At 53.6% G+C, this 27,469-nt stretch overlaps 1 protein-coding gene across 2 annotated transcripts; it reads left to right on the top strand.

The window, feature by feature from the left end:
• Window positions 1-542: 542 nt before the first annotated feature.
• On the top strand, window positions 543-26,723 carry PDE1B (phosphodiesterase 1B). 2 transcript variants are annotated; one of them, XM_065888317.1, is made up of 15 exons: window positions 12,174-12,351; window positions 17,243-17,356; window positions 18,248-18,430; window positions 18,618-18,684; window positions 19,033-19,149; window positions 21,395-21,535; window positions 21,948-22,048; window positions 22,130-22,255; window positions 22,373-22,474; window positions 23,689-23,809; window positions 24,130-24,211; window positions 24,531-24,639; window positions 25,069-25,199; window positions 25,698-25,817; window positions 26,284-26,723. In XM_065888317.1, the coding sequence occupies exons 1-14, from the start codon at window positions 12,299-12,301 to the stop codon at window positions 25,799-25,801; spliced, it is 1,551 nt and encodes a 516-aa protein (XP_065744389.1). In that variant the 5' UTR covers window positions 12,174-12,298; the 3' UTR covers window positions 25,802-25,817; window positions 26,284-26,723. The 2 variants fall into 2 exon arrangements, with proteins under 2 accessions (XP_065744388.1, XP_065744389.1); XM_065888316.1 differs by lacking the exons at window positions 12,174-12,351; window positions 26,284-26,723 and adding an exon at window positions 543-652 and having other exon boundaries at window positions 25,698-25,801.
• Window positions 26,724-27,469: the final 746 nt, after the last annotated feature.

The following is a 27,469-nucleotide window of genomic DNA, read 5'->3' as shown; positions in this document are numbered from 1 at the left end:
CGAAGTCCTGCCGCCCGCCGCCTGCGCTGCGCTCCGTGAACACGCACTCACATCCACCCGCGTGGGGCACACGCAGGCTCCCGCACCCGGTGCCAGCGTGCGTGCACTCGCCTTTGGGCGCTGCCGGCTGTGTCTGCCCCAGGCTGCCAAGCGTTCCTTTGGGAGGGGGAGGAGAGGCTGCAAGGAGTGAGAGACGAGCGCGCCGGCAGAGAAGGGAGGGGGAAAGGGAGGGGAAGCCGGCCCGGGGAGGAGGAGAGAGGCGAGGAGGCGGCTCCGGCAGCGCGCGGCGGCGGCGGCGGCGGCGGCGGCGGCGCGGAGGGCTTGGACTGGGAGGCCAGAGCTCGGCTGGGCAGCGGGAGAGGAGGAGCCTCAGGAACTGCAGCTCTGCCAGCTTGGGCCGAGCCTAGAGACACCGGCCTGGCTGGTCCCCGCCAGCCGCAGGTGGGAAGGGGCTGGGATGGAGGGCGCGGGTCTCCCGGCTAGCGGCTGAGGCTGAGCCGCGGGGCTGTCTCCTCCCTCTGTTCCGTAGACAGAGGCTGAGCATGGAGCTGTCCCCCCGCAGCCCTCCCGAGATGCTGCAGTCGGATTGCCCGTCGGCCCTGGAGCTGAAGTCAGCCCCCAGCAAGAAGATGTGGATTAAGCTTCGGTCTCTGTGAGTCCCCGGGCAGGGGAGTTGGGGGAAGGGATCTTAGGGAGCCCTGGAAAGGCGGGGGATAGCCGGAGCCAGGCCGGTGGATTCTCTCGGGCACACATGTTGGCAGGTGAGAGGAAATAAGCTGCCCTGACACGCGAGGCCAGACGACATGTGCAAGGCATAGGCATGTGCGGAGCAAGCCGGCCGGTTGGAGGGGGTTTAGGAGTTGCAGAGCTAACGATGTGCCTGCGGACCCCCCGGGTGACACATACAGCGCAGAGAGGCGGCACAATATTTGCGGTGTGGCAGGGCCGCGGACGGGCAGCATTCGGGAGGTGCCAGGCTGATTCACACGTATCCATGTGCAGGGGTGTGCAGATGTGAGACACATCACATGTGTGTGCATGACTGTCCCCGGGTCACAGAGATGTGTGTAGAGTGATTGCACACAGATGCAGATCTACGGCATGGGGATACTTGTGCTAACCTGTGGGTCATATGTATCTCGACTGGGATTGGTGGTTTCTGCCTCCTGCATCCAACGGGGGTGGGGGTGGGGGGGAGGGAGGGGATGGGCCGGGGCGGGGCACCCCATACCTGAGCTGCTCACCTCTCTGCATATTAATAATGGGGGACCCATCTGGGATCTAGAGAAGAGGTGGAACCCCTACCTGGGATCTGCAGGAGGGGGGGGTGGAGCCCCTACCTGGGAGCTGGGGTGGTGGTGAAGAGAGATTTGTTGACAGGGGCAAGGTAACTGTCAAAGCCTTTTTGTTGCTGTAGGGTCTCCCAAGGATCTCCAAGCACATTTAGGCATCTTTTCTTATTGTTGCAGGAAGAGGGCATGTGGGGAGGCATAAATGGGAAAGGGGAGGACTCCGGTGTCCCATACTCCAGTTCCAGGGAAGGAAAGGAACTTTTCTTCCTGCTCATCAGAGAAGGAGAGGATTGAGTCAAAGACAAGCCATGCATCGTGTTTATCTCCCTGGCAGCTGCCATCGGGTAATCTCCGCAGTCTGTTGATTCTTAACCAGAGCTAGGGAAGTGCTCCTCTCCCTGCTAAGACTTTCCATGGCCCTAGGAAAGAGGCTGCAGGTGTTTGGTGAGGAAATACACCTCACAGCCTCCAAACCCTCCAAACCCAGTTCCTCACCAGCATTCTCAATGGTGAGCACTGAAGCTTTTCATTTCTGGGCTCTGGCAGAGGGAGAGATGGGGGTAGAATATGGATAGATGTTTATGATTGTGTTTTTTAAAAAGCCTTCACCTGTGGTGATAAGATGATGCCTTTATATTGGGCCCGTGGGTCTGATTTACACACTAGCTGCTTAGAGAGGCCTTAGGGAGAATGGAGGCATAGTGGGCAACAACCGTGCCGTAGTGGAATCCAAATATGCTTCCAGGTCCCCTCCTTTGCTGTCTCTGACCAATGCAATTTGCGGGCTCCATGAAGTGCAGCCTTGGAATGAGGTTCTGGGATGGAGAAATGGAAAGCCGGATTGAACTGTTTTTTGTTGGGAGGAACACTGGGTGATTCTTGACAGAAAACACTGCTCTGTTAACAGGAACTAAGCTGGGAAGAAGGGTAGGTAGGGAAGTGGTCAAAAGGTAAAGAAGGGCCCACAGGGTCTATAAGTGGCAGAATTCAAGGTGTCCCAGGATGCTTCCCCACAGCACTAGTGGCTCATCATGTACTTCCCTCGCCTCCGTTCCAGGTAAGGGACGCTGCAAATGAGCAGGTTCTACCATTTCACTCTCTCCCACACCTTGCTAACCACAGGTCTTTTCTGGAAGCAAATTGCTATTTCTTCCTTTAGTGTGAGAAGTGGTCAATGGCAAGAGAAGAGGAGCCTCACAAGGAGGCACTGAAACCCAGGGAAAGAAGGGAGTAGAGGCAGCTGCCCCTACAGAGCGTGTTGGCTGAGATGTCCTTACAGGAGATCACTGTGGACAGGAGTCACTAATCTTATTGATGAGACTGTTCCGGTTTTCACTCACTCCAGCAATCTAGTCCTTGAGAGTGCTAGCTACATGTAATAACTTACCCAGAAAAGTACCATCTCCTCAATGTTAATTACCAGGAATAGATTCCCAGTCTCACTTTTTCAAAGCAGAGGCAGATCTTGATATCAAGTTAGATCCCGAGTCGATAGCTTACTAGATTTGGCCCTGTTTGAATATTGGGCGGGGCGGGGGGGGGCGTGCTTTGCCAATCAGATGAAGGGAAATAAAAGGATTTAGGACTTTTGCTTGGTAGGAGAGGGAAACAGCTCTCAGGGTCGAGTGGTTTCTGAAGAGGTGAGCAGAGAGAGCATTTCTTCCTTTAAATGGAAATAGAACCCTCACCCTCACCCCCAGTCACCACTGTCCCCAAATAGGCCTGGGTGGGAAGGGGCTATTTAGTCTGGAAATAGGTAGATGGATGTGATTATCTCAGGACTAGATACTGAACAGAAATGAAGACAGATGGAATATATAGATTCCCACGCTCAACATATCCTATCTCCCCCACCCCTACGACCCTTTTAATTTCTAATCTGGGACATCTAGATTCTCTTTAGGGAACCTGGGCCTGGTGTTTTTTTCCTCCGGTTAAAAAAGCCCATAGGAATATAAGTGTCCAGGGCAATTTCTTCTTGGGAAGGGCATCCATCCAGGAATTCTGTTTCCCGTACTAGCACTCTGCCAAAGCTAAATTCAGAATCTGGAGCATATTAGCTGGAGAGTCTCTAAGTGTGGGATTTCACCTCTACCTAGCAGGAAGATTTTCCTACCTAAGCAGACTAATAGGCTGAGGCATGAGAGAGGCTGAGACAGGCAGTTCAGGGATGATGGGTTGGCCAGGTGAGTTTCAGCATCTCTAACCTTAAGATGGAGGACTGGACTTGCCTACCCACCCTTCTCTGAGACCAGAGGGCCTTGAGGAGTGTGGGGAAGGGCCAGTAGAAGTTGAAAGGGTTTTCGGTGTCTTTTGTGAAACAAGAAAAGCTATGAGCAGAGATTGGTTTGCCATCCTTAGCTCATTCATTCATTTAACAACTATTAATTGAGTGCCCCCTGTGGGGCAGGTGATGTGCTGGATGCTGGGGATATAGTGGTGGACAAAACGGACTGAGTCCCTGATTCTGCGGAGCTTGTAATATGGATCAACTCCAACAGATGGAGTGGAGAGTAGAGAAGGCCTCCTGCTCCTTGTTTTGCCACACCATCCAAGTGGTAAAATTCAACCATTCTGGTGTCTGCCTCATATTTTCCTTTGGGGGGGTTACCTACACAGGAAAAGCACATATATGATTTCTCTCTCTCCCTCTCCCAGGATAGTACAAGCATCACTCTCTTCTCTCTGCTCCAGTTCCTCCTGGAATTTTACAGACAGAACTTCCCTCTTCCTTGGGATAGTATAGACACAATCCCTTTCTATTCTCCTTTCTCCACATGGTGTACACTCAGGCTCCCATGGTCTAGACCCAATGTCCTAAGCTGTGGTTCAAGGTCATTTCAGGGGACCTGGAGCAAAGACCCAGCTGGAGATTATTTTTGCCCATCTTTGTTGCATCAGAGTCTAGCGTGGGACCCAGAACATAATAGGCACTCAAAAATTGCTCTTAAATAAAGGAATGAACAAATGAGTTAATGAATATACCTGTATATGTCACAGAGCCCAGTTCTGTCTCTGATTGTGTGTTGCGTATGTTCCTGTGTGTAGGGGGTGAGGGGAGTAGGCATGGGGATGGAAGAAAGGGAGAGGTTGTTTTTGTTGTTGCTTTTAGAGGGTGATGTTCAAAAAGTGTGGTCCTCTCTTTTTTTTTTTTTTAATTTATTTTATTTATTTATTTTTGGCTGCGTTGGGTCTTCGTTGCTGCGCGCGGGCCTTCTCTAGTTGCGGCGCGTGGGCTTCTCATTAAGGTGGGCTCTCTTATTGCAGAGCACAGGCTGTAGGCACGTGGGCTTCAGCAGTTGTGGCATGCAGGCTCAGTAGTCGTGGCACACGGGCTTAGTTGCTCCGCGGCATGTGGGATCCTCCCGGACCAGGGCTGGAACCCGGGTCCCCTGCACTGGCAGGCGGACTCTCAACCGCTCTGCCACCGCAGGAGCCCTGGTCCTCTCTTTTGAGGACCCCAGACCAGAGCCTGGAACTGAAGGAGTTACAGAGAGGATACAGAAACAATCTGGATATATGAACGAGATGTATCAGGATGAAATTGTGAATGCCTGACGTGTATACATATGAATCTGGGTAAAGGCTGATGTGAGTGACAAGGACATTTGGTGGAGTGTGAGCTCCATGACGATGTCTGTTTTTATGTTTATAAATGGCATGTGTGATAATAAATATGTTGGGATAATAAACACACGCTTACCTGAATACCTGAAATTGTCCTATGTATGAATGAGATGATGTACGTGAGTGTGTGTATAGGTAATGGGGATAATATGTATGTGTGATCTGGTGCATGTGTTTGTGACACACCCAAATTTTGGACAATCCTGGGAAGATCAAATGCACAGGAGGAAGAAGCCCAGGGACTGGACTGGGTGCGTCACTGATCTATCCCACCTTTTGTCTTCATTTTGTATATGACCCACGGACTGATCTTCTGTGGCTCTGTTTTGAAAACTGTGCTGCTCTCCTTTCTCTGCATATGGCTGTGGAGCTGCCATGAAGACTGCTGGATAAACTGGCTCCCTGGACCTCTGGAGAAAAAGGAGCATCATTTCTCCCAGGCCTTGGCGGGAATGATTTTTAGTGCCTTCCTCCCTGGATTGGCCCTTCTTCCTTTATATTCAACCATGGCAAAGGGAATCTCTCCTCCCTGGGTTTTATATCCCCCTCTATTGTCTTGAATGAGGCAGCTATTGCCCCCACCAGCTTTGTCTTGAATGAGGCATCCCTCGATGGTAGAGGGTGGAAAACACCTGCAGTAAGGTGAAGGGGAAGGTGCAGAGATACGGGAACTCAAATTTAGACCAAGGGGAGAACTTCACAAACCTCTGGTCAGAACAGGTGGCTGGAGGGGACCGGGGACCGGAGTGGTGGCAGTGGAAGAGCAGAGGGAATATTGGGAGACTTGAGCTCGAGTTCTTGTTTCCACTCTGCCAAGTATTAGCTGCATGACCTTGAAGTCACATAATCTCTGCGTCTCTATTCTTTATTTGGTAGCGTCCGTATGAAAGTGGCTGTTAAATGATAAAGTCTGAAGTTCTTTCAGCATGGGAGTGCTTGCTGTGTGAAGAGGCAGCAGAATGGGAATAAATGGGTGGCCGTTGGCTTGGATGGGGAGAAAATAAAGACTCAAGAGGCAGGAATATGAATGACTTAATAGTTTCGAGTCCTGGTGTCTGGGACCTGATTTGGAAGAGTCTTGCTGTTGAGTGGTTGTCTGGAGGGGGTGAGGCAGGTGACTGAGAGCTTAGAGAATAGAAGGCCGGGTGGGATGCGAAGAGGGCTGTCCCGCAAAGGGTGTGGGCCCCTGAGGTCAAAAGAAAAGAGAGAAACTTACTCCTTGTCGTCTCTTTCCGATTGGTCAAACTAGAAGTGGATGGAGCAATTTTAAGTTTTGGGGGGTGTGGGCAGCCTAGGGACTGCGTTGGTGAGTTCCGTGAGCATTGGAGGAATTCCCCTCTGGCATTTATCCTAAGTCTGTAGGCCTGGGGGTGATATGACCAGGTATGACACATCCTATTCTAGAGAATCTCTAAAGTCCCTTAGAACCCAAAAGCACTCTGCTTGCCTGGGAGCCCCAGGAGGCCGGTTAAAAAAGGTAGAGGAGATCCCACGTTTGAGGTTGCCACTTATCACTTTTGCCAGGAGGAGGGTGAAGTAGGTTGGGGATGATGCTATGGGACTGGAAGGCCAGGTGACAGACTCAGGAAGCTTGGATGTCTCTAGACCCTTTCCACCCGCCCCCAGTCCAGGGAGCTCCTGAAGTCAATGCAGTGAGGGGTTGTGTCTCATCTTCTCCTCTTTATTTTTTTGGCTATTCCCATCAGACTGGGATGGAGGAGCCGGGAACCTTGAAACAGATCTTTCCCTCTTTTTTGAGTCTTTACGGGGATCAAGGATTTGTTTGCAGCTTCTCTGCTCCCTCTGCTTTCCTCTTCTTTGATTCTTCCTGCAGCCTTTCCTCTGCCCCTTCCCTCCTTTGTTCCCATCTCTTTCTGGTTTCTCTTTCTCTGCTGGGCTCTATTTTGCTCTCCTCTCTTGTCCCTCTTCCTCCGTTTCTTGGTCAGGAGCCAGGACCCCACCCCACCCCCCAATCCCCCACTGGCTCAGGTGTTGTTGCGGTGATTGCGGTGATGGTTCAGGGCAAGTTTGCTGCAGGCACCCTTTGGGGCCGCCTGATGAGTCCAGCCTCAACTCCTGTATTCTGCAAGGCTTTTCTTTTGCTATCTCAGTGACCTCATCCTCCCAGCTCCTCTGGGGAGGAAGCCAGGTAATTGCCTTTGGATCTCAGGGGGCTGATTTTCGCAGGTATGGAAGTTGAGTAGCTATTTTCCAACTCTCTTCAGGACAGCAGCAGAGAAAGGGGGACAGAACCAGGGCAGCAGGTGGGCTGCAGGCGAGACCACTGGGAGACTGGTCTCCCAGTTGTTATATAATGAGATTGTCCCCTAAGGGAGGAAGACTTAATGGTCTGCGAGAACTGGGGGAGAATCCTGGGAACAGTGAGTGGGGCAAAGATGGGACTTGAGGGGGAAGAAGGGCTACTGAGAAGGGAAAAGGAGAAAAGCGAGTTGTGATCCATTCATTGCAGGAAGGTCCCTAGTGCCAGTGTTCTTGCCCCTCTGTCTCCCATGCCCCCCGTCCTGCAGCTGCTCCCCTCCCCTCAGTTCCAGTGGCATCCTCTCCCTCTCTGGGAAGAAAACAGCAGGTTAGGATATGCTTCAGCATCTCAGACCTGGCAGAGGTCCACCGAGGGAGCTGGGATGGGGTTTTGGTGGAGAAGCAGGCTTGGGGGAGAAAGGGCATATCCAGGGAGAGGCCTGGGGACTCAGAGCTGGGAGAAAAGCTAGAAAGGGGGTACTCAGGTGGTACTGTTGGATCCAGCCAGACCCCCAGGTCAGCTGACTCCGCAGCTGCAATGAGTGGTCAGACTTGCAAATAATTACAGTGGCTGCAGCGGGATTAGCCTGCCAGCTGGTGTTGGCACCATTTAGGTTGGGAAGGGAGCTTGGCTTCCAGGGGGCTTAATGATTCTCTGGCAGGCAGGACCTGGGGACAAGAGAAGCTTCTTTCCTTCCTGTTCCTTGGCTTCTCTACTCCCCTGTTTATGATCTCTTGATCATCTAACTTGGCACCATCCGCCTAGTTCTCTCCTCTGCGCCCACCTTGTTTGGAAACTTCTCGGGGCCTGCGTTGAGTGAGCACACATGCCAACAGTATTATCAGGCTCCCTAAACTCCAACCATCTCTCTACAAACAGTAGCTTTAGAAATTCCAATCTGAAAGAAATATAATTAATCAAACTGCACCAGACTCACCCCAAAGACTTCTTCGTCCTGCCCATTCTCTTCCTTTCTGTTCTTCTTTGAAATGCCAAGAAAATGCTGTTGTTTTCATTGCAGCGAGATGGACTAAAGATAGATATGCAGGAGAACTTCCTGGAAATTTCACGGAGGTTAGAATGTAACCTTCCTACGGTAAAGAAGAAAGCCACCCTCCTCCTTTAAAGCATCAGGTTAGGGCTAAGTTGGGGGAAGCAGTGAGCCAGTCAGAAAGATAAACTCCAACCAGGGACTCGAGACCCAGGCACCCTACTTCCCTAGTGCCTCCAACCCAGGCAGTGACTCTGAGAACCATAATGTGTTACAGAGGGGGAAACTGATGCCCAGAAACAGTTGGTGAGGTGGGGGGCAGGGCTGAGACCAGACTCAAATCCTGCTGATTCACAATCTAGAGCTGCTCCCGTCACACTGGCAGTCAGTACCTTGCCAAGCTTCCAACTCACTCTCCCAACCCAGGCGCCCTTCAATATCTGTCAGGTCCCCTGGAAGCAGGGCATCTGCTGGGAACATCTGTTGGGATGTGGTTTGGAGGGCCGGTGGGGAGATCCGTGCGCAGGAGGTTAATGAGAAGAATTAAATAGTGCAGGGAGGGCGAAGAGGAGTGAGCGAGTGAGCCAGAGACGGAGTTCTCCTGGGCGGGGTTCTGGGAGCCTCCTCTCTGGCTACCCTTCCCCTGACCTTCTTGCCCACCCCTCCTATTTCCTCCCTCTTTCGAGGGCTGAAGCCTGAGGGAGACGGGATTCATTTGTGTGCTGGGCAGGCAGCTGGGGTATCTGGGTTCTTATTAGTCTGGCCTGAGGCTCCAGCTGCTTAGATTACCCCTGCCTCAGCGGATCTGAGCTGTGCTGGGCTGTTGCTAGGAACACCTGTTAGAAAGGGCTTCTGGTCAGGAGGCGTAGGGGGGGAGTTGCCTTCAGACACACGTTGGGTGTGAGCCGACCACTCCCCCTCTTCTTCAGTGTTTCCCAGACCTTCTTCAGCAGCGCTTTTCAAGTGTCCTTTCTTTCCTTCCCTGCCCCCTTAATACCTCCTGCCCCTCTCCCTCATCTCCCTCCACTCGCCTGGCTCCTGTCCTTTCCCCACTACCCACCAGCTTTCCCCAAGCCCTGCTCAATTCTCCCTCGACCATCCCTCCATCCAGCTCCTCTGTCCAGTACCTGGAGATCTCTCACCACCGCTGCCATGTCAACCTGAGGCCTGCCGCCTCCCGGGATGGCACCCCAGCTCTGTCACCAGGGGGGCTATTTTTATCTCTGGAGCCACCCCCGCCACTGTGCCCAGCCAGCTGCCAGAACTGGGGCTGCCTGTATAGCAGTGGGAAGCCAGGGGAGTGAGGGAAGCGGCAGTACTTGGGTAAGGTGGGGATCTGGTTGTTCCTGGTCTCTGGAGCTCCATGCTGTGCATGTCCCCAGCTTCCGCTTCTGCTGATTCCCTGGTCCCTGGAATAAGGAGCCAGGGAGGAGACCAGACATCTGGAATGGTGGTGGCGGGGAGACTGGGCTTTTCCACATCAGGGGCCCTGGGTACAAGGGTGGGCACGGGGGACTTTATTCATGGAGGAGTTGTAATGAACCTTGCTGAACTAACTAAAATAAAAGCTAAATAGTAATCTTTTGCATTTATGCATCACTTTATAGTTCCCAGGGTGCTCTCATATGATCTCATTTGATCCTTGTGAGAATTCTATGAAGCGTGTACTTACCCATTTTACAGACAAGGAAACTGGAGCCCAGGGTGTCTTGTCCAAGGTCACACATAGTGCTCAAGTCCAGGAAGAATCTCCTGATTTTAATTCATATCCTTTTTCTATTGGATTTAGATGATTTCCTTGATTTTTTTTCAGGTTCTGAGATTTTGGAGGCTTTAGATCAGCCGGGTAATTCCTTCCCCAACACCCCTCCACCCACTCCCCCTCACACCCCTCTTCTCTGACCACAGGCAGAGGCTCCTATGCTTTGCTCATCCCCTATTCCAGCTCCTGTTCTTCAGTGCAGGTGGGGAATGGTGGGGATGGACCAGGGAGGGAGGCATTATAGTTGGGCTCCTTGCTATTTTAAAACTACATTTAAGGGCTGAAGGAAACTTCATGCTGGGATCATCACATCTATGCCCTGCCTCCCATCCAGGGAACAGTCTCCTTAGCTCAGACAGAGGTAGAGTGTGGCATGTGTATATATGTGTGGGTGAGTGGATACGTGTGAAAAAATTTTTTTCCCAGGAAGGGATGGTGGTTGATCAATATCCTTTCTAATTAGGAACAGTTGATAATAGGCTGGGATGAGCATGTACGGGGTGCACGCTGGGATGATGCAGCATGTATCATGTGGGGTGATGTGGTAAGCCGTTATTTGTCCAACAATCTTTGGTTCTACTGGGCAAGAGAGCAGAGGGATGGACAAGACATCCTCTCTAGAGCTTTTCTAGTCTAAGAAATCTCTACATTTCAGTAGGATGGTTGAGGTTAGTGCCTACTTGGCTCAGGGCGCTGGGCCTGGAGTCAGGTGAGGGAGGGGAGCTGGCTTGGGTTGGTGTTTGCTGGTGTACCACCTGCCCCCACTCCCACCCCATCTGTATCTCTCCAAGCGAGCTTGTCTACAGAGCAGGCTGAATAACTTGTCCCTCATCCTCTGGGTGGCAGTTCTAGGTCTCTGACTCTGGGTCTAGTCCTTTCTCTCTAAAAACACTACCTAGCGCAGCGCCCTAGGTAGGCTGCGCTGCATGGCTACCAAGAGTTCACTAGAACACAACTTTGTAGACATTTAGCCTGCATTGCTGCTTCTTGCTGCTGCTGAAGCCCGCTTCCGCTGGTCCCAGTAATTTCCCAAACTTCATTTGTTTATAAGCCTTCAAGGCTACGGCACAGTGACAAGGTATTTTGATTTCTCCCTGCTTTTGGTGGGGAGGAGTGCGAGGCGGGGTGTGTGCGGGGGATGGAGCAAGACTTCCCGTCACAAAATCCTGGCTCTTGGCCCGTTTCCTTTCTTTTCTCTTTCTCCTGTCATACTCATCCCCTCTAGTCGCTTTTCCTCATCCCCACGTTCCCCCCAGCCCTAGGCCGTAGATTAAAGAGACTGTAATCGAGCGGAACTCTCTTCGCTCGCTGCGTTTGGCTTCACTCCGGTTCTCCTCCTTAGCCCCGCCTCGCCCCTCCGCTGACCAATCGCGGCCCCAATGCACTTGTATTGGTGACGTCACCCCACAGCCAATCCGGAGGCGGGCTGGAGCTGTATGCGCACTTCGCGCCGCAGAGGCCGGGTTCTCTTCTTCCTAACCTGAGCGAGAGCAAAGCCAGGAGGAGAAAGAGGGGTCTTGGTTCCCAGGCACTTTCTAGGCTATCTCATCACTTCCCTTCTCCCTCTGGGCTGGATTGACCTCTCTCCAGTTAATTCACGGTTATTCCCCAGTCCCCGTTTTACAGATGAGGAAACTGGGGCTGGGAGTATTAAAGAAACTTGCCCAGCCTCTCGGTTTCGATGAGCAAGTCCTTCTGACTTTCAGTCACCACTTGGGCGGGGGCTTCCCTCCCTGTTGAGCGGATCTCTGGGTAAGGATCCCCGGATCCCTAGCTTTAGCGAGCCCCTCTCCTGCAGTTCCTAGTTCTCTTCCGGTCTTGCTTCCATACTTTCAGGTGGGTTAAAGCTTATTTTGAAGAATGGCCCCGGAAAAAGACCCTGGGAGGGAGCCGAATCTGCCTTAGCCTCGCTGAGGGGCTCTTGCAGGGCCCTTTCCCTTCACTACAGACTTCCTCTCATGGACAAATTCAGGATGGTTCCCTGTCCCTGCACCCTTAAGCCTCCTGCTAACACTTTCCTTCTCCCCAAAGAGGAGCCCCACCTCCTCAGAGCAAGGGGCTGGCCTGTACTATTTCTGTCCTTTCTGGGATTCTTCTGAGAACAGATTCTTGTTTTCAGTCTGATTCAGATGTGAAACTTTTCCTGCGGCCTCTCACCCACTTGTTGTGGGCTGGGTCTCTCCCTCATCACTCCTTCCTCCAGCCAGGCTCCTCCTGTTCTCCTCCCCCAAATTCTCTCTGGTCAGTCACTTTTGCTGAGACCTGGAGGAGGAAGTCAGGGGCCCAAGAGGGAGCCATTCCCCTCAGGGGCCCAGGGGGCCTGGGGGCAGCATTTTGATACTTTGAAGTAGGAAACTTTGATTCCCATGGCAAGCCCTGTTCCTGTGCCGAGGCGCCACCTCCAGGGCCCCATCCTCAGGTAGGCGCCAGGGATGAGGAAAGGGGAGGGGAGGAGGCGGACAGGCTGCTGTGGGTCTACCAGTTGTAGTTTGGTGGAGGGGAGGGATCAAGACCTGACAGCCCCATATGCTGTGTGTGTGTGTGTTAGCAGGGGCAGGTGACTTAGCAGTGTTTCCCCTCTTTCTCTCCTTCCTGACCCCCAGCATCATTTAGGACCTCGTATTCCTCCAGTATCTCCTCATCTGGTTTTAAAACCTCCAGAGGGAAATAGGATTCTTCTCTCAACTCCCAGCCTCTTAGCTTGAGGCCGCCCTGTCCTAAGCCCTCTACTTACAATGATCTTTCAGGGAGTGTGGGTGCTGGAAGTAGTGGCAGGGGACTTTGGAAATTGTCAGATCGTCCGATGGGGGCTGGAGAAGCTGCACTCTTCTGGGGCGTTGGGATTATTACTGCTCAGAGCCCCCTTTTCCAGCTGGCTGCCTAGAGCTGGGAGCGACTGGGGCCTCCAGCAGTCAGGACCTGAGGCTTTCCCGTAGTGGTGTGGGGACTGAAGATAAAGGAGAAAGAAGTGGTGGTGGTGAACCAAGGCTAGGAGTGGAGTGGAAGGACTGTTGGGAAGCTTCCAGGTTTCGCCAGGCCAGGAAGTGTCGTGGGGAGACACGTGGGGAGAGTTATGTAACTTCAGGAGGGAGAAGTTCACCACCTGGATCCTTCCAGCTGCCGGAGTCCAGGTCCCTTCCTTGGCCTCCCCATTTGTCAAATTTATTCTTTAATCTTTCTTTTCCTCCCTCCTCCCCTCCTTCTGGTATCTGGATTTCAACAGGAGCTATAAAAGAGCTCCTGGACAACATCGAGAGGTGGAGATGGGAGGAACTTGGAGGGAGGGGTGTCTTGAAAGCCAGCCTACAACCGCACTCTGCTTCCCAAGCCCTGAGATCTCAATTGGGAGTGCTGGCAGATAGCCCCCGACCTGATTAATCTGCTCCCTTTCCCTTTTATTGTTTAATGAACATTTACTGAGCATGTACTGTGTGCTCTGGGCGCAGCAGCCAGGATAGAAAAGTCACTGTCAGTGCCATCAAGACACCCCCAGTTTCCTGGGGGTCTGGTGGTGTCTGCAGACACCATCACCCCAGGAAGGCTGGACGACTGACCCTGAAGGAGCTGTGATGCAGTGGGGTCCAGCCTCGCTTTTGGTGTTTGGGACACAGTTAAGCTCCAGTAGCGTGAGTTGTAAGCTTGCCGACCTGAGTGAGATTGACAAGTTGTGTGACCTCGGACGAGTCTTATAACCTCCCCCATAAGGAGACTGTGAGGCTCAAGTCAGGTTTGTAATTATAAAGGAGAGATCATGGTCATTATCATCCTCTCATTTCCTCTGTTAGGGGGCTTCCTAAGTACCAGCCTCCATCCAAACTAGGCTCACTCTTCTCCACCTGGACTTGGGATCAAGAAGGCAGGTAGGGGCTTGTTGGACTTGAAGGGAGTGAGGCGTGAGCTGGGCCAGCATTATGCTGGTCAGTTAATTCCAATTCAACTCATGTTTAAAGAGCCTCGTTTTATATGCCAGGCCTTTCACATACATTCTTTCATTTACTCCTCTTATTAACAGGTGGTTTACTATTATCCTCACTATTTAACAGATGAAGGAATTGAAGCTTGAAAATAAAGGTTCTCAAACTTTAGTGTGAATGAGAATTATCTGGGATGTTTGTTAAAAATGCAGATCCCTGGACCCAAACTTCAGAAATTCTGGTTCAGTAGGTGTGCAGTGAGGCCCAGAATCTAAAATTTTCACAAGTATCCCAGGTGATTCAGAGGCAGTGGTCTACAGGCCACACTTTGATAGACACTGATGAAGAATTAGTGACTTGCCCAGGACTCAGAGCCAGGAAGTGAAAGGTCTGCATCCAGGAGTCCTGCCTCCCAGAGTTGTGCTGGGAGCCTGGGTTTCTGCATTGGAAATAAGGACAGCACTGCCTTCCCGCCTCCCTCTCTCCCTCCCTCTAGGCCCACTGTGAAGACAAAAGGAGATAATGTAGGAGAAAGCCCTTTTTAAAATGTAGAGCGGGCAACATAGTCAGAGATTATGCAAATACATGCAAATGAGCACCCGTGGGCTTGGCTGTTCACTTGGGAGCTTGTGCTGGGAAGTGAGTTTCCCTAGGTGGCTCAAGAAAGAACTTTGGTGGTGGGCATTGACCCCTAGTGGGCAGAGTTTTCCGCTGTAAAGGGGGCTGATCGAAACGGAAGACTGGGGCTGGGATTGGGAAGAGATGGGACCAGAGGCCTTTTTTTCTTCCTGGGTTGTGTGTCCCCAGAGTTGAGGGTCCCTGGCCATGGGGACTGACCAGGAGAGGGAAGCCGTGTGCCCCGATGGCAGAGTGTATCTCTTTCCTCTGTGATCTCTGGTCAGCTCTCAGTTGCTCCTTTCCAGCGCATTGGCTGGAAAGCCTTTTTTTAAAACTTTAATTAATTAATTAATTAATTTATGGCTGCGTTGGGTCTTCATTGCTGCGCGTGGGCTTTCTCTAGTTGCGGTGAGTGGGGGGTGGGGGGCTACTCTTTGTTGCGGTGCGTGGGCTTCTCATTGCAGTGGCTTCTCTTGTTGCAGAGCACGGGCCCTAGGTGTGTAGGCTTCAGTAGTTGTGGCGCACGGGCTTAGTTGCTCCGCGGCATGTGGGATCTTCCCGGACCGGGGCTCGAACCCATGTCCCCTGCATCGGCAGGCGGATTCTTAACCACTGCGCCACCAGGGAAGCCCCCGGGAAGCCCCCGGGAAGCCCCCGGGAAAGCATTTTATCTTGTCAGCCTCTATTCCTCCTCCCTAATGAAGCCTGAGCTGGGGCTGAGCTTTACTGAACCCGGACTCTTCCTTGTGGAATCACCTGCTCTTTCCACATGGAGATGGTGCAGCAGGAAGGCTGGAAGTGATATTTGAAGATAGCCCACCGAGGAGGCTGCAGTGTCACCCTCCAACTTCCTTCCCCACCCATTTTCCCCCTTTCCCTTCTGCCCCATTTGCATTCAGACCTGTCTTTGGCCAGGACTGCTGGTCCCTGAGGTGACAGTTGGCCAGTGACGCTTCCTGGGGCTGGCTATTCTGGACGCCCCTATTCCAAAGCTGCTGAGACCCCGGGATTCTAGAGCTGCTTCTGTTCAGGAATACCATTGTTCTCCCTCCCCCCCACCGCCACCCCCACCCCCACCCCCACCCCGGCATCCCTGGGAATCGATGCTAATTTCAGCCTCCAGTCCCTGACTCATTCTCTTCTCCTCCCTGACTCATAGGGTGACCTTGGGATTCTGAAGCCCCTCTCAGTGGGGAACTGTGCTGGCCACCATTTCACACCATCTTGGTTTTAGGTGGGATGGGGTGAGGCAGGGCTGGGGGAAGGAGCCAGAGGGGAATGTTTCATCGCTTTCTTTAAAATCATCATCTAAAGTCAGAGAGCTCTGTTTGCTTTGTGACTGCCTGGTCTGGACTCAGGCAGTCACAAACCAGACTTTTAAGAAGCCTCCCTGTTAACCCCCCGGAATTCATGAGGGCAAAATATTGTTCCTTCAGGCAAAGCATCCCGAAGTGAGACCTCCAACCCCACCCTCCCCACTTTGGCTCTGTGGGAAGCTGCCACGGGGCAGAGGTAGGGGATGGGTACAGTCCCCCTTGGCCAGAGGTTCTCTCTGGAGTGGCACTGGGGAGGCAGGGGTTAACCCTGCTTTGTCCTGGTTGATGGATTCTGGAATCATAATCGATTAGCTCTGCCGGGATGGAGTGAGGCCAGGCAAAAGACCAATCCAGATTGGTCTTTGTTCTGTGTCTTTGCCATCCCTGCCAGAGACAGCGGGGCTGTGGACACGTAGCCCCTCCCTGCCAAGACCAAAAGACATAATGAAAGAATGCTGGGGGCTCTTTTGATGGCTGCTGATCCCAAAGCCCTCTCTTAGGGGGAAATAAGCAGTTTCAGCTCTTGGTTATTCAGACTATGAAACAGCTCATCCCCAAAACATCACCCCGGGAGCTTGTACCTGCCTAATTCTGCTGGGCCCTGGGCACTCTAAACAAGAGTTTTCAGGAAACACTGACTAAAATGGGGGCGTTGAGAGGTCAGAGGGGGTGGGGACCATGGAAGAGCCCGAGATTTAACTTTGGGGGCTAGGTAAACTTAGTAAGGCAGTGGCAATAGCCTGTGATGAAAAACATTAGCTGCTGTTATATTTTAAATTCCTTTTTTAAAAATTAATTAATTTGTTCATTTATTTTTGGCTGCATTGGGTCTTTGTTGCTGCACGTGGGTTTTCTCTAGTTGCAGCGAGCGGGGGCTACTCTTCGTTGCGGTGCATGGGCCTCTCAGTGTGGTGGCTTCTCTTGTTGCGGAGCATGGGCTCTAGGTGCACGGGCTTCAGTAGTTGTGGCACGCGGGCTCAGTAGTTGTGGCGCATGGGCTTAGTTGCTCCACAGCATGTGGGATCTTCCCGGACCAGGGCTTTTTTAAAAAAAATAAATTTATTTATTTTTGGCTATGTTGGGTCTTTGTTGTGGTGCGTGGGCTTCTCATTGTCGTGGCTTCTCTTGTTGGGAAGCACGGGCTCTAGACGCACAGGCTTCAGTAGTTGTGGCTTGCAGGCTCTAGAGCGCAGGCTCAGTAGTTGTGGCGCATGGGCTTAGCTACTCCGTGGCATGTGGGATCTTCCCAGACCAGGGATCGAACCTGTGCCCCCTGCATTGGCAGGCAGATTCTTAACCACTCTGCCACCAGGGAAGCCCAGCTGCTTTTATTCTATTAGAAAGATTAATGGGTTATGGAAGACTGAGGCTGTTTCTGTAAAATGCATCCTATTAGAGGTATCCTGTTCTCTTGACAAGGTGGCAGCGCCTAAGCAGGTTATCTGTACCCGGGCCCCTACAGGCTGCGCTACATGGTGAAGCAGTTGGAGAATGGGGAGGTAAACATTGAGGAGCTGAAGCAAAACCTGGAGTACACAGCTTCCCTGCTGGAGGCCGTCTACATAAATGAGACGCGGTGAGAGTGGTGACAGGGGGCTGCGGGGGAGAAACTCACACACAGAGGAGAAAGATACCAGACAGACACAGTGATTCAGGGAGGGCCAGGGAGTCAGACAGAAACCTGACCCGGCCAGAGCAGGGAGGAGGGGCGGGAGGGCAGATAGATCTATAGGTAGAAATATCGGCACAGGTACAGGCATAGAGTTGCAGAGACGGAGACAAACACAGACATCAAGAAGAGAACACTGTTCCAGAGCTGGAAGGGACCTTAAAGCTCATCTAGTCCTAACCTTCTTCCCAGTGCGAGGCCTTCCAGACCTGCGCGCCCGGGATGGGAGCCACTGGTCACACATGGCTGTGGGGCTTGAAACGTGGCAAGTGTGAATTGAGATGTATGTGTATGTAAAATACATGCTGGATTTCAAAAGATTTTGAAAGAATGTCAACTATCTCATTAGTATTTTTATATTGATTCCACATTGGAATGATAGTACTTTGCGTGTATTAGGTTAAAGAAACGTTATCATTAAAATGGATTTCACTTGTTTTTTTAACCTTTGAATGTGGCTACTAGACAATTTAAAGTAACTTATACGTGGCTTGCATTTTATTTCTGGAGGACAGTGCTGCTGGTCTGTAGCGTCCTCGATGGGTGGTATCCATTCCACTGTCTGCTTGAATACTTCCAAAGTTGGGGTGCTCACTACCTCGCATAGTCACCTGTTTCATTATTGGAGACATCAGATAGAGAAACAGAAGTAAAAAGACTTAGCGAAAGAAAGGAAAGGGAGGGTCAGAGAAGGGAGAGAGCTGGTGTGAGAGTTTCCAAGGTGTGGCTGGGCCCGGGCCTCTAGGCTGTGGAAGCACCTGCCGTCTTTCCTCTGTGACTCCCCTCCTGGGGCTTCAGGCAAATCTTGGACACGGAGGATGAGCTGCAGGAGCTGCGGTCTGACGCGGTGCCTTCGGAGGTGCGGGACTGGCTGGCCTCCACCTTCACCCAGCAGGCCCGGGCCAAAGGCCGCCGAGCAGAGGAGAAGCCCAAGTTCCGGAGCATCGTGCACGCGGTGCAGGCTGGGATCTTCGTGGAACGGTGAGGCTCACCCACGCCCTGCCAGCTTCTACCCCTAGCTGTGTCCCTCGTTCCCAGCCACCCTCGTCTTCCAGGACCCCACTGTACCACCAGCCCCACATGCCCACGGCCTATCCGCACAGCCCCGCCGGATCCGACCCCATTCCCAGACCTCACACCTGGGCTCCTTTTCGTTCTTCTCCCTCAGGATGTTCCGGAGAACGTACACCTCTGTGGGCCCCACCTATTCCACTGTGGTCCTCAACTGTCTCAAGGTGATCCCGGGGGTTTCAGGCAAGAGGAGAAGCTTGGAGGGGGGTGGAACAGTCCTTGGGACTTTCAGACGCTTTACGGGATGAATTTTGCCTTCCCTTTTAACTGTTGTTTCCGTATTCCTCAAAACAACTTTTCCCCACTCAAGAGACACACCCCTGACTTCTTGTCACTCCCCTACTGAATGGTATCTGGGAAGAAAGAGGCCCATTTACCACTTCTTTGTTTTCCTGCTTCCCAAGCCTCTGTAATCATTGGGAAGTCCTCCTTGAAGTCTACCTGCAGCCCTCGCTGCTGCAGGAGACGTCCCCCTTGGGAGTCTCCCTGCCTAGTTCCTTGTTTCTCCACAGAACCTGGATCTCTGGTGCTTTGATGTCTTTTCCTTGAACCGGGCATCTGATGACCACGCGCTGAGGACCATTGTTTTTGAGCTGCTGACTCGGCACAACCTCATCAGCCGCTTTAAGGTTGGGCAGCATCCTACCCCTGCCTCTGGGTAGGATTCTCTACTCCCGCCACCCTGTTCTCAAAGAGTCCCGACAAGCAGCAGATTCCACAGGCTCCCTGGCTCAGTCTCACTGTCAGGGAAGTCGCCCCGTGCACACCCCAGTCTAGCCTTTCCTTCACTTGCCGCGGTCCCAGCCTCTGGCTTCATGTACTGCTTTCTAGGGGAAGATTCTAGCCCTGCAACTGGCCAGCCTAGGATTCTGCACTCTCGCCCTTTGCTCTGTCCCCTAACTTGTCCTCTCCAGGCTGGCTGCAAGTTCAGCTCCCTGTTTCAGCCCTCCTGCCCCTGTCCATGGACGCTGGAGGCTTAGAGGTCAGAAGCTCTCAGCTGGTGCCCTGCAGGACTAGTGTCTCTCCACTTGTTTCAGGGAGGCCTTTCCCTCCCCTCCCCCTCCAGCTCTAGTCTCTGTCCAAGGAATTTTAGGGAGAGGGTCAGCTCTTGGCAAGGCTATGTAGGGCTGTAGGAGGGGAGGGAGGGTGTGAACTCGATTTGCTCTTCAGCTTGGCTGGCCAGGAAGTGTACAGGATTAACGTCCTCTTCAGATCCTGTGCCAGGAGGGAGGGTCTTTTGAGAACGGGGGCTGGTTAAAGATCACTTGCACGTGGAAAAACCACACTTGGAAGTGGAGGGTGAGGGGGGCTGAGGAGTCGCCATGGGGATATTTGGCGAGCACTTGGGTGAGGCGTTAGGGTGGAGGAGAGCATGTGTGTTCTGAGGGGTTTGGCGGGGGGGGGGTCAAAGGAGTCCAGCTGGAGGGCCCCTCCCAGAGGGCTCTGGGAGGTCACCCGGCCACCTGTGCCTCCACTTCACTGTAACAGACTATTGGTGTGTGAGAGCCTTTCCTCGACCTTTGACTCCTCCCTTTACAACTCCCAAGGGGTTTCCAGAACGTCCCTGCGATGCTCAGCTGAGATTTTCTTCAGTGCCTCCGGAGCCCTGTTCTGCAGTTGCGTTTTCTTCTTCTTTCCAATCCTGCCCTCTCCAGGACGGAGAACAGCAGGCTCTTATTTTTCCTAAGACTTTTCCCAGCTCGTGTTTCTCCAGACTGGTTCTCAGGCTTACTCCAGACACCAAGTTCTCCCACAGGTGCTTCCTCACCCGGAAGGACTGGTTCCGGGGAACTCCGAGAGTAACTGCATCAAATTGGGTTTGGCCTCGCCCCAGCCCACCTTGCTCCAAAGCAGTTAGAGAGAGAGGAGCCTTCTTGCTCTGGTAGTAGAGACCCCCTTGGAGCCGCCCTTTTCAAGCTCCACATTCCCTTCCTGGGTACCCAGCCCCTCCCATGCTCCTCCCCTTCCCTTCCCTTCCTCCAGGGACACCATGGCAACGCAAAAGCAAGGGCGGTTGTCGTGGAAACAGTCCTTTAAAATTCCCTGAATTTGGGGCACAGCCCTCCAGGGGTTGGGGAGGGGGACATTAGGGTCCGACTGACTAGTGGCACATCCTCTGTTGTCTCGTCACTACTGCACATCTCTACAGAAGCTTCCTCAAGTCCTGAACCCCCGCTCTCCTTGCAGCCTCAGAGATCTAGGGACAGGTACAGACACCAGCCCCGCCCTCTGGGAACCTTGGGCCTTTGAAGGAAGCAAACGTACCCCAGGGCACATGCAGAGACCGAGACAGGATTGAGACAGGATTGAATAGCCCGCAGCCCGACAGACCTCTGGTTCCTGGTGCTTGGGTGTGTGTGTGTGGTGGTCGAAGGGTGGGGAAAGGCTTCTCAGAGGAGGGGGTGATCCACATCTGGCTAGAGGGGCCTCTCCGGGTCATCTTATTCTTTCATTTGCTTCTGAGCCCCTCTCCATGGTATTGGCTTGGGGATGGGGTAAAGTGGTTGGAAGGTAGGAGGGAAACTTTCTTTCCTCTTCTTAAAAATCTCCAGGGAAATAATAATAATTATAGCTACTCTCTAGAGAACACTTACTGAATGCATTGTGCTTATCTCATTAAATTCAAGGTAGGTGGTATTATCTTCATTCTGCAGTTAAGCATCTGAGGCACAGGAAGGCACGTGACTTGCACAAGGTCACACAGCCAGCAGGTGGTAGAGCCAGGATGTGAACCCAGGTTCACCCGACTGCAGAGCCAGCGCTCTCCTATGCCCTGTTGCCTTCCAAAGAATGGGCCTTGCTGACCTCCGTCTTCGGCCGCCTGCCATTCCCGCACATCCGCCACAAATCTCGATTTCCTCTGTCCTATTGCAGATTCCCACTGTGTTTTTGATGACTTTCCTGGAGGCCTTGGAGACAGGTTATGGGAAGTACAAGAACCCTTACCATAACCAGATCCACGCAGCTGACGTTACACAGACGGTCCATTGCTTCTTGCTCCGCACAGGGATGGTGGTAGGTGCCCTGGAAATCAGTCTTCTGTGACTCAGGGTCTTATGGCCGCAGAACCGGGAAGTCTAGACTTTACTCCCATTTCCTTTTTTCTCTCTTTGGTTCCTCTCCTTTGGCATCCCAGAGTCTTTACAGATTCAGATTGGGCTTACTCACTCTAGAGTATTCCTGGGTGGACCGTAACTTCATGGGCAGCACGGGGGATGTGTGCCGGGATGTGATGGGAACGTTGCTGGTTGGGATGGAGGAAGGTCTTTGGCCATTCCGGGAGCTGAGAAACGTGGCTGCATCAGCCCAAGAGCTGGCCTCGAAGAATGGAGGGGCTGGGCTGAGCAGTCCTGCCTGTGTGTGGAGGTCTTTGGGCAGCGGCCGGCAGGGGGTCCGCCCCCTCTCATCGTCTGTCTCTTTCTCCCAGCACTGCCTGTCGGAGATCGAGGTCCTGGCCATTATCTTTGCTGCAGCCATCCACGACTATGAGCACACCGGCACTACCAACAGCTTCCACATCCAGACCAAGTGAGGGGTGGGGACGTGGCAGGGGCAGGAGGGGCCGAGTGGAGGTGCAGAGGGCCGGACACGGTGACTTGGGCTTTGCAGGTCAGAATGCGCCATCCTGTACAATGATCGCTCAGTGCTGGAGAATCACCACATCAGCTCTGTTTTCCGAATAATGCAGGACGACGAGATGAACATTTTCATCAACCTCACCAAGGATGAGTTTGTGTGAGCAGAAGCCAGGAGTGGGCATCCCTAGGGACCCCCTCACCCCAACCCTTTTTCCCCACTTCCCGGAACTCCTGCCTAGCAGTGCTGATCAATACTTGGGTTCTGTCCTTTCAGAGAGCTGCGGGCCCTGGTCATCGAGATGGTGTTGGCCACAGACATGTCCTGCCATTTCCAGCAATTGAAGTCCATGAAGACGGCCTTGCAGCAGCTGGAAAGGTGAGATATGATGGGGTGTGGCTGGGCATAGGCCAGAGTGAGGTGTGTGTGAATTGGGGGGGGGGGCATCCGCATGGGTAAAGGGTGTGACAAGTGTTTACCTGGATATAGAAACTCTCCTGGCTCCAGGAATCTGAGTGTATCTCGTGTATGTGATGTGTACAGCCCAGGCAGCCAGTCTACTGGAGAGTGCTTGGGCTGGGGGTCTGAGACGGGCGTTCTCAGGGCAGCTTCAGGTCAGGCTTACTCCAACTCTTTGGACTCATTTCTGTATCTGTGAAATGTGATAATGTAATGCCTCCTTCCACAATAGCTTGCCACCAGTTCCTACTCTCATAGGGCTACTGGGAGAGTCGTGTGAGGTTAAAAAAAAAAAAAAGCACAGAAGAAATGCCATAATTACATCTAATGTTGCTTAAAAGTGGGTGGGAGTATATAAATGTAAGGGAGAACAGACTGTGTTTGTGTGTTCTGAAGGTGTGTGTTAAAAATTATATGGTGTCGGACTTCCCTGGTGGCGCAGTGGTTGAGAGTCCGCCTGCCGATGCAGGGGACACGGGTTCATGCCCCGGTCCAGGAAGATCCCACATGTGCTGCGGAGTGGCTGGGCCCGTGAGCCATGGCCACTGAGCCTGCACGTCCGGAGCCTGTGCTCCGCAACGGGAGAGGCCACAACAGTGAGAGGCCTGCGTACCACACAAAAAAATAAAAATTGTATGGTGTCTGGGTGTGAGAGAGTGTGCAGTGTCAGAGCGTGTCATTGTTGGGAAATAATAATAATAATTATTATTATAGATTACGTCTACCGAGCACTTATTAGGTGCCAGACACTCTTCTAAATACTTATATGCTGTATGTCATTTAATTCTCAGAACAACTCTATGGGGTGGATTCTGTTATTGTTTCCACTTAGGATTGAGGAGAATGAAATATGTAAATTTTAAGTAACTTGCTCTTTGTCACAGCTAGTGTGTGATAGGTATGTGGGGATTCGAACCCAGGCCCTTTGATTCTGAGAGCCTGGGCTGCTTCCTATACATATATGTGTGTGTGTGTGTGTGTGTGTGTGTGTGTGTGTGTGTGTGTGTGTGTCTAGCCTCACAGGGTGTTTGAAGTTTGATCTGAGAGAGGGCTTGTGATGGGAAGTTAGGAATGGTCCAGGCTTCCTTCCCCTAAAAGATCAGTCTCCCTCCCCTTGCCATCTGCCCCGACAGGATTGATAAGCCCAAGGCCCTGTCTCTACTGCTCCATGCTGCTGACATCAGCCACCCAACCAAGCAGTGGTCGGTTCACAGCCGCTGGACCAAGGCCCTCATGGAGGAATTCTTCCGCCAGGTATGAGGCCTCTTTGCCTGCCCCCGCCCCCGCCCATGGGGCCTTCTCTCCCCTTTGTTCTCCAAGTTCCCTGTTCCTACTCCAGTCCTCATTCAGTGGCCTGCAGCTGCCAACCTGATCCCAAACCCACAGGATATAATGTCATCTCCGAAAAGCTTAACAGTAATCGCTAGCAGTGGCATTTGCATGCCACTCATTTCCAGGTCAAAGGCGCAGAGATCCCTCTTCTCTGCCAGAGATCCCCCGGCAGCCCCTTCTACCCCCAGCTGCACCTTGATCTGGTAGACTGAGGTGCTTCCCCGCCCTGTCTGCTCCCCCAGGGTGACAAAGAGGCAGAGCTGGGCCTGCCCTTTTCTCCGCTCTGTGACCGCACTTCCACTCTCGTGGCACAGTCCCAGATTGGTGAGTGTCCCTTCCCGCAGGGAGGAGAGAGTTGCGAAGGCTAAAGGGTGCTGGCTGGGCCGGGTCAGGACCTCTCCAAGTCCACCTCCTTCAAAGCCATTCTTCCCGTAGCGGCAAGCCCGCCGTGCTAGAGCATGGGGTCCTGGGGTGGAGTTCTCTGGGGTCGTAAAGACATCATCGCAAAGGCTGCCCCCACCAGGAACTTTTCAGCCCCAGGTGACCCTGTTTTACATGCAGCCGGGGGCACAGCTGTGCCGGCCATATCCTCTGCCCGGGCCCCCAGGTCAGATGGCTCCATTGTGTTACCCCTGCACCGCAGGTTTCATCGACTTCATCGTGGAACCCACGTTCTCAGTGCTGACTGATGTGGCCGAGAAGAGTGTCCAGCCCATGGGGGAGGAAGACTCCAAGTCTAAAACCCAGCCCAGGTGAGGGTGGCCGCAGCAGCCGGGGGCCCACAGAGAGCACTGACTCCCAGGGAGGAGGTACAGGTATGGCGGGCGTGGAGAAGCAGGGGACTCCAAAAGTGGGAGCCCCTCTACTGTGAGTCACACACAGGGGCGGAAGGATGGGGGCAGGGAGTGTGGTCTGCACCTCTGTTCCCTCCACCGTATTTATATCTCTCCCATTAGCTCTGTCTTTATTGCCTTTCTGCTAATGTGCTTTTATTTTCCTTCTAGTAGGAGGGAAGGTGTGGAGAGGGATGGGGACTGCGGGTACCTAGCAGAGGGAAAAGAGGAGAAGGATGGGGGGTGCCTGAGCCTACTGGTCTTCTACCCCCTCTACTCCGAGGGCTGTGAAGATGGCTCTGGGGTGGGCAGGGCCTGACCTCTGCAATGTTGGGGTCCGGCTTTTAGCTTCCAGTGGCGCCAGCCTTCTCTGGATGTGGAAGTGGGAGATCCCAACCCCGACGTGGTCAGCTTCCGCTCTACCTGGACCAAATACATTCAGGAAAACAAGCAGAAATGGAAGGAACGGGCGGCAAGTGGTGGGTCCATTGGGAGGATGAGGCCTTGCGGGGAGGGTGGCTGATACAGCAGTAGTGGGTCCCTTTTCCTTAAGCCCTTCCTCAGGCAACCCTTTGTCTGACTCCTTCCCTGAGTTGGGAAAGGGAACTGACTAGGCTGCAGTAAGATCACAGGAACGACTGACTGGCCGACTGGCCTGGACCGTTCTAGAATGCGGACTTGAGAGAGGATAGGGACGGCCACATGCCACGACCCGAGGGACCCCATGCACACTGCGGTCTGTCAGTGGTACCCTGTGGATATGGTAACCTGGTGGCCCTGGCTGGGACATCTCTTCCTTAACGTGGGAATTGAGGGCTGTGCGTTTCAGCAAGGTTGGAGAGGCTCTCCCCAGGTAGGCGTGGGTTGAACGTAGCTCAGCTGGAAGGAAGGGGGATGTGTGAGAATCCCTCACTCGTTGGGTTTGGGGGAAACATACTGCTTGGTCTGGTCCCAGCTTCCTTCCTGCCCCTTTGCAGGCGTCACCAACCAGATGTCCATTGACGAGCTGTCCCCCTGTGAGGAAGAGGCGCCAGCCTCCCCTGCCGAAGATGAACACAACCAGAACGGGAATCTGGACTAGCCTGGGGCTGGCCCAGGTGAGCCTGTCGCGGCAGACAGGGAGGGCTTTGAGGTTCTGCAGGGAGCTGGGCCAGCGGGGTGTGCCACAGCCCTCTTTGAAGGGTCATCTCCGGGGTTCAGTGGATGCAAGGTGGTCCTTCCCTCTTTCCCAGCAGGGATATGGAGGAAGTGAGCACACAGACTTGAGCGGGGCCTGAGTGGAGAGCAGAGTCCTCCCACCTGCAGGAAGAGAGGAGTGGGCTGAGCAGCTCCTTTGTGAGGGCCTGGGGAGAGGCGGCAGTCAGGGCCCAAGGCTCCGGGAGGTCAGCTGGGCATGACTTTCAATCCAGCCCCGCTCACGCCCTGGCTGAGCTCCTTCTGCAGGGCCTTTTTTGCTCAACTGTAAGCGGGACTGAGTGGGGATCCAGTGGGACCCGAGGAAGGTAAGTCAGGCTGGAGATGAAGGAGGAGGTCAGAGCACCGAGGTGTCTCCTCTTCCCCCAGGTCCTCACCGAGTCCAAAGTGTTCGATGTCGTCAGCACCATCCATCGGGACTGGCTCCCCCATCTGCTCCAAGGGAGCATGGACATCAAAGAACAGACACCCCACCCGAAGGACAAATGCCAGAGATTGCGGGATTGGGGAAAGGGCCTGTCCCCACCCGACACCCACTGGGGCGCACTTTAATCTCCCGGCGGCAAGACTGGGGAACTTCAGGCTCCCAGTGGTCACTGTGTCCATCCCCCCCCGCCCCCCCCCCCCCCGGCCTCTGGACTCTCCCTATGGCCAGATGGTCGGCTGGAGGGGAGCTTCCTGGAGGCTTCCCAGGGCCTGCGGGGGAGGGTTGGAGATGCCAGCCCCCTGGGTCCTCCCGCATCCTTTTTGCCTCCAAGTTTCTAAGCAATACATTTTGGGGGTTTCCTCAGCCCCCACCCCAGACCTTAGCTGGCAGGTCTGGGTCCCCCTTTTCCTCCCCTGGGAAGGGCTGGAATAGGATAGGAAGCTGGGGGTTTTCAGAGCCCTATGTGAGGGTAGGGGAGTGGGCTCCTTCAGGGCATGGTACCTTTCTAGGGCCTGGGAATGGGGGGCATCCTCTTTACCCCAGACCTGCACTGCTTCAGTCCCATCCCCAGCCCAGACCCTGCAATCTTCCCTCTCTCCCATTCTGAAATGGTGACTGGGGGAAGAGGAGCCATTGCCACCAGGGGCTGAGAGGAGGCCTTTCCTGGGGTGGCCAAGGACTCGGGACTGGTCTAGGCCCCTGGGGCTTGTCATCTGCCCTGGCTGAGTCCTGAACCCTTTGCCTCCTTCCTCTCCCCTGGGGCTGGGAGGCTCCCATCCGACCAATGTCTGTAAAGTGCTTTGAAGTCTCCCCAGCAAAGCACCTTCAGGATACATCCTACGGGCGGCACAGGAGGGGAGAGCTGGGTTGGGGTCAAGGGCGCATGGGGAGGGTGAGGTGTAACCCAGTAATCCTGTGTTGCCGACAGAGAGGGTCCCTCCCCCTCCCAGCCCCGGCCCAAGAGGCCCCTCCCCAGGACAAGTGGGGAGTGGCGGGTGGAAGGCAGACGGGCAGGGGCTCAGGACTGCTGCTCTCATGTCCTCTGGAGAGAGCCCGGCCAGGCCCCTGCCCCTTCCTCTCCTCAGGCTCCTCTCACCCGGCTTTGTCCCAGGAAGGGCCCAAGTCCAG

Source organism: Phocoena phocoena, chromosome 11 (genome assembly GCF_963924675.1).
Source record: "Phocoena phocoena chromosome 11, mPhoPho1.1, whole genome shotgun sequence".
NCBI lineage: Eukaryota > Metazoa > Chordata > Mammalia > Artiodactyla > Phocoenidae > Phocoena > Phocoena phocoena.
The sequence above is the reverse complement of the archived record's forward strand: the minus strand, read 5'-3'. Positions and strand labels throughout refer to the sequence as shown.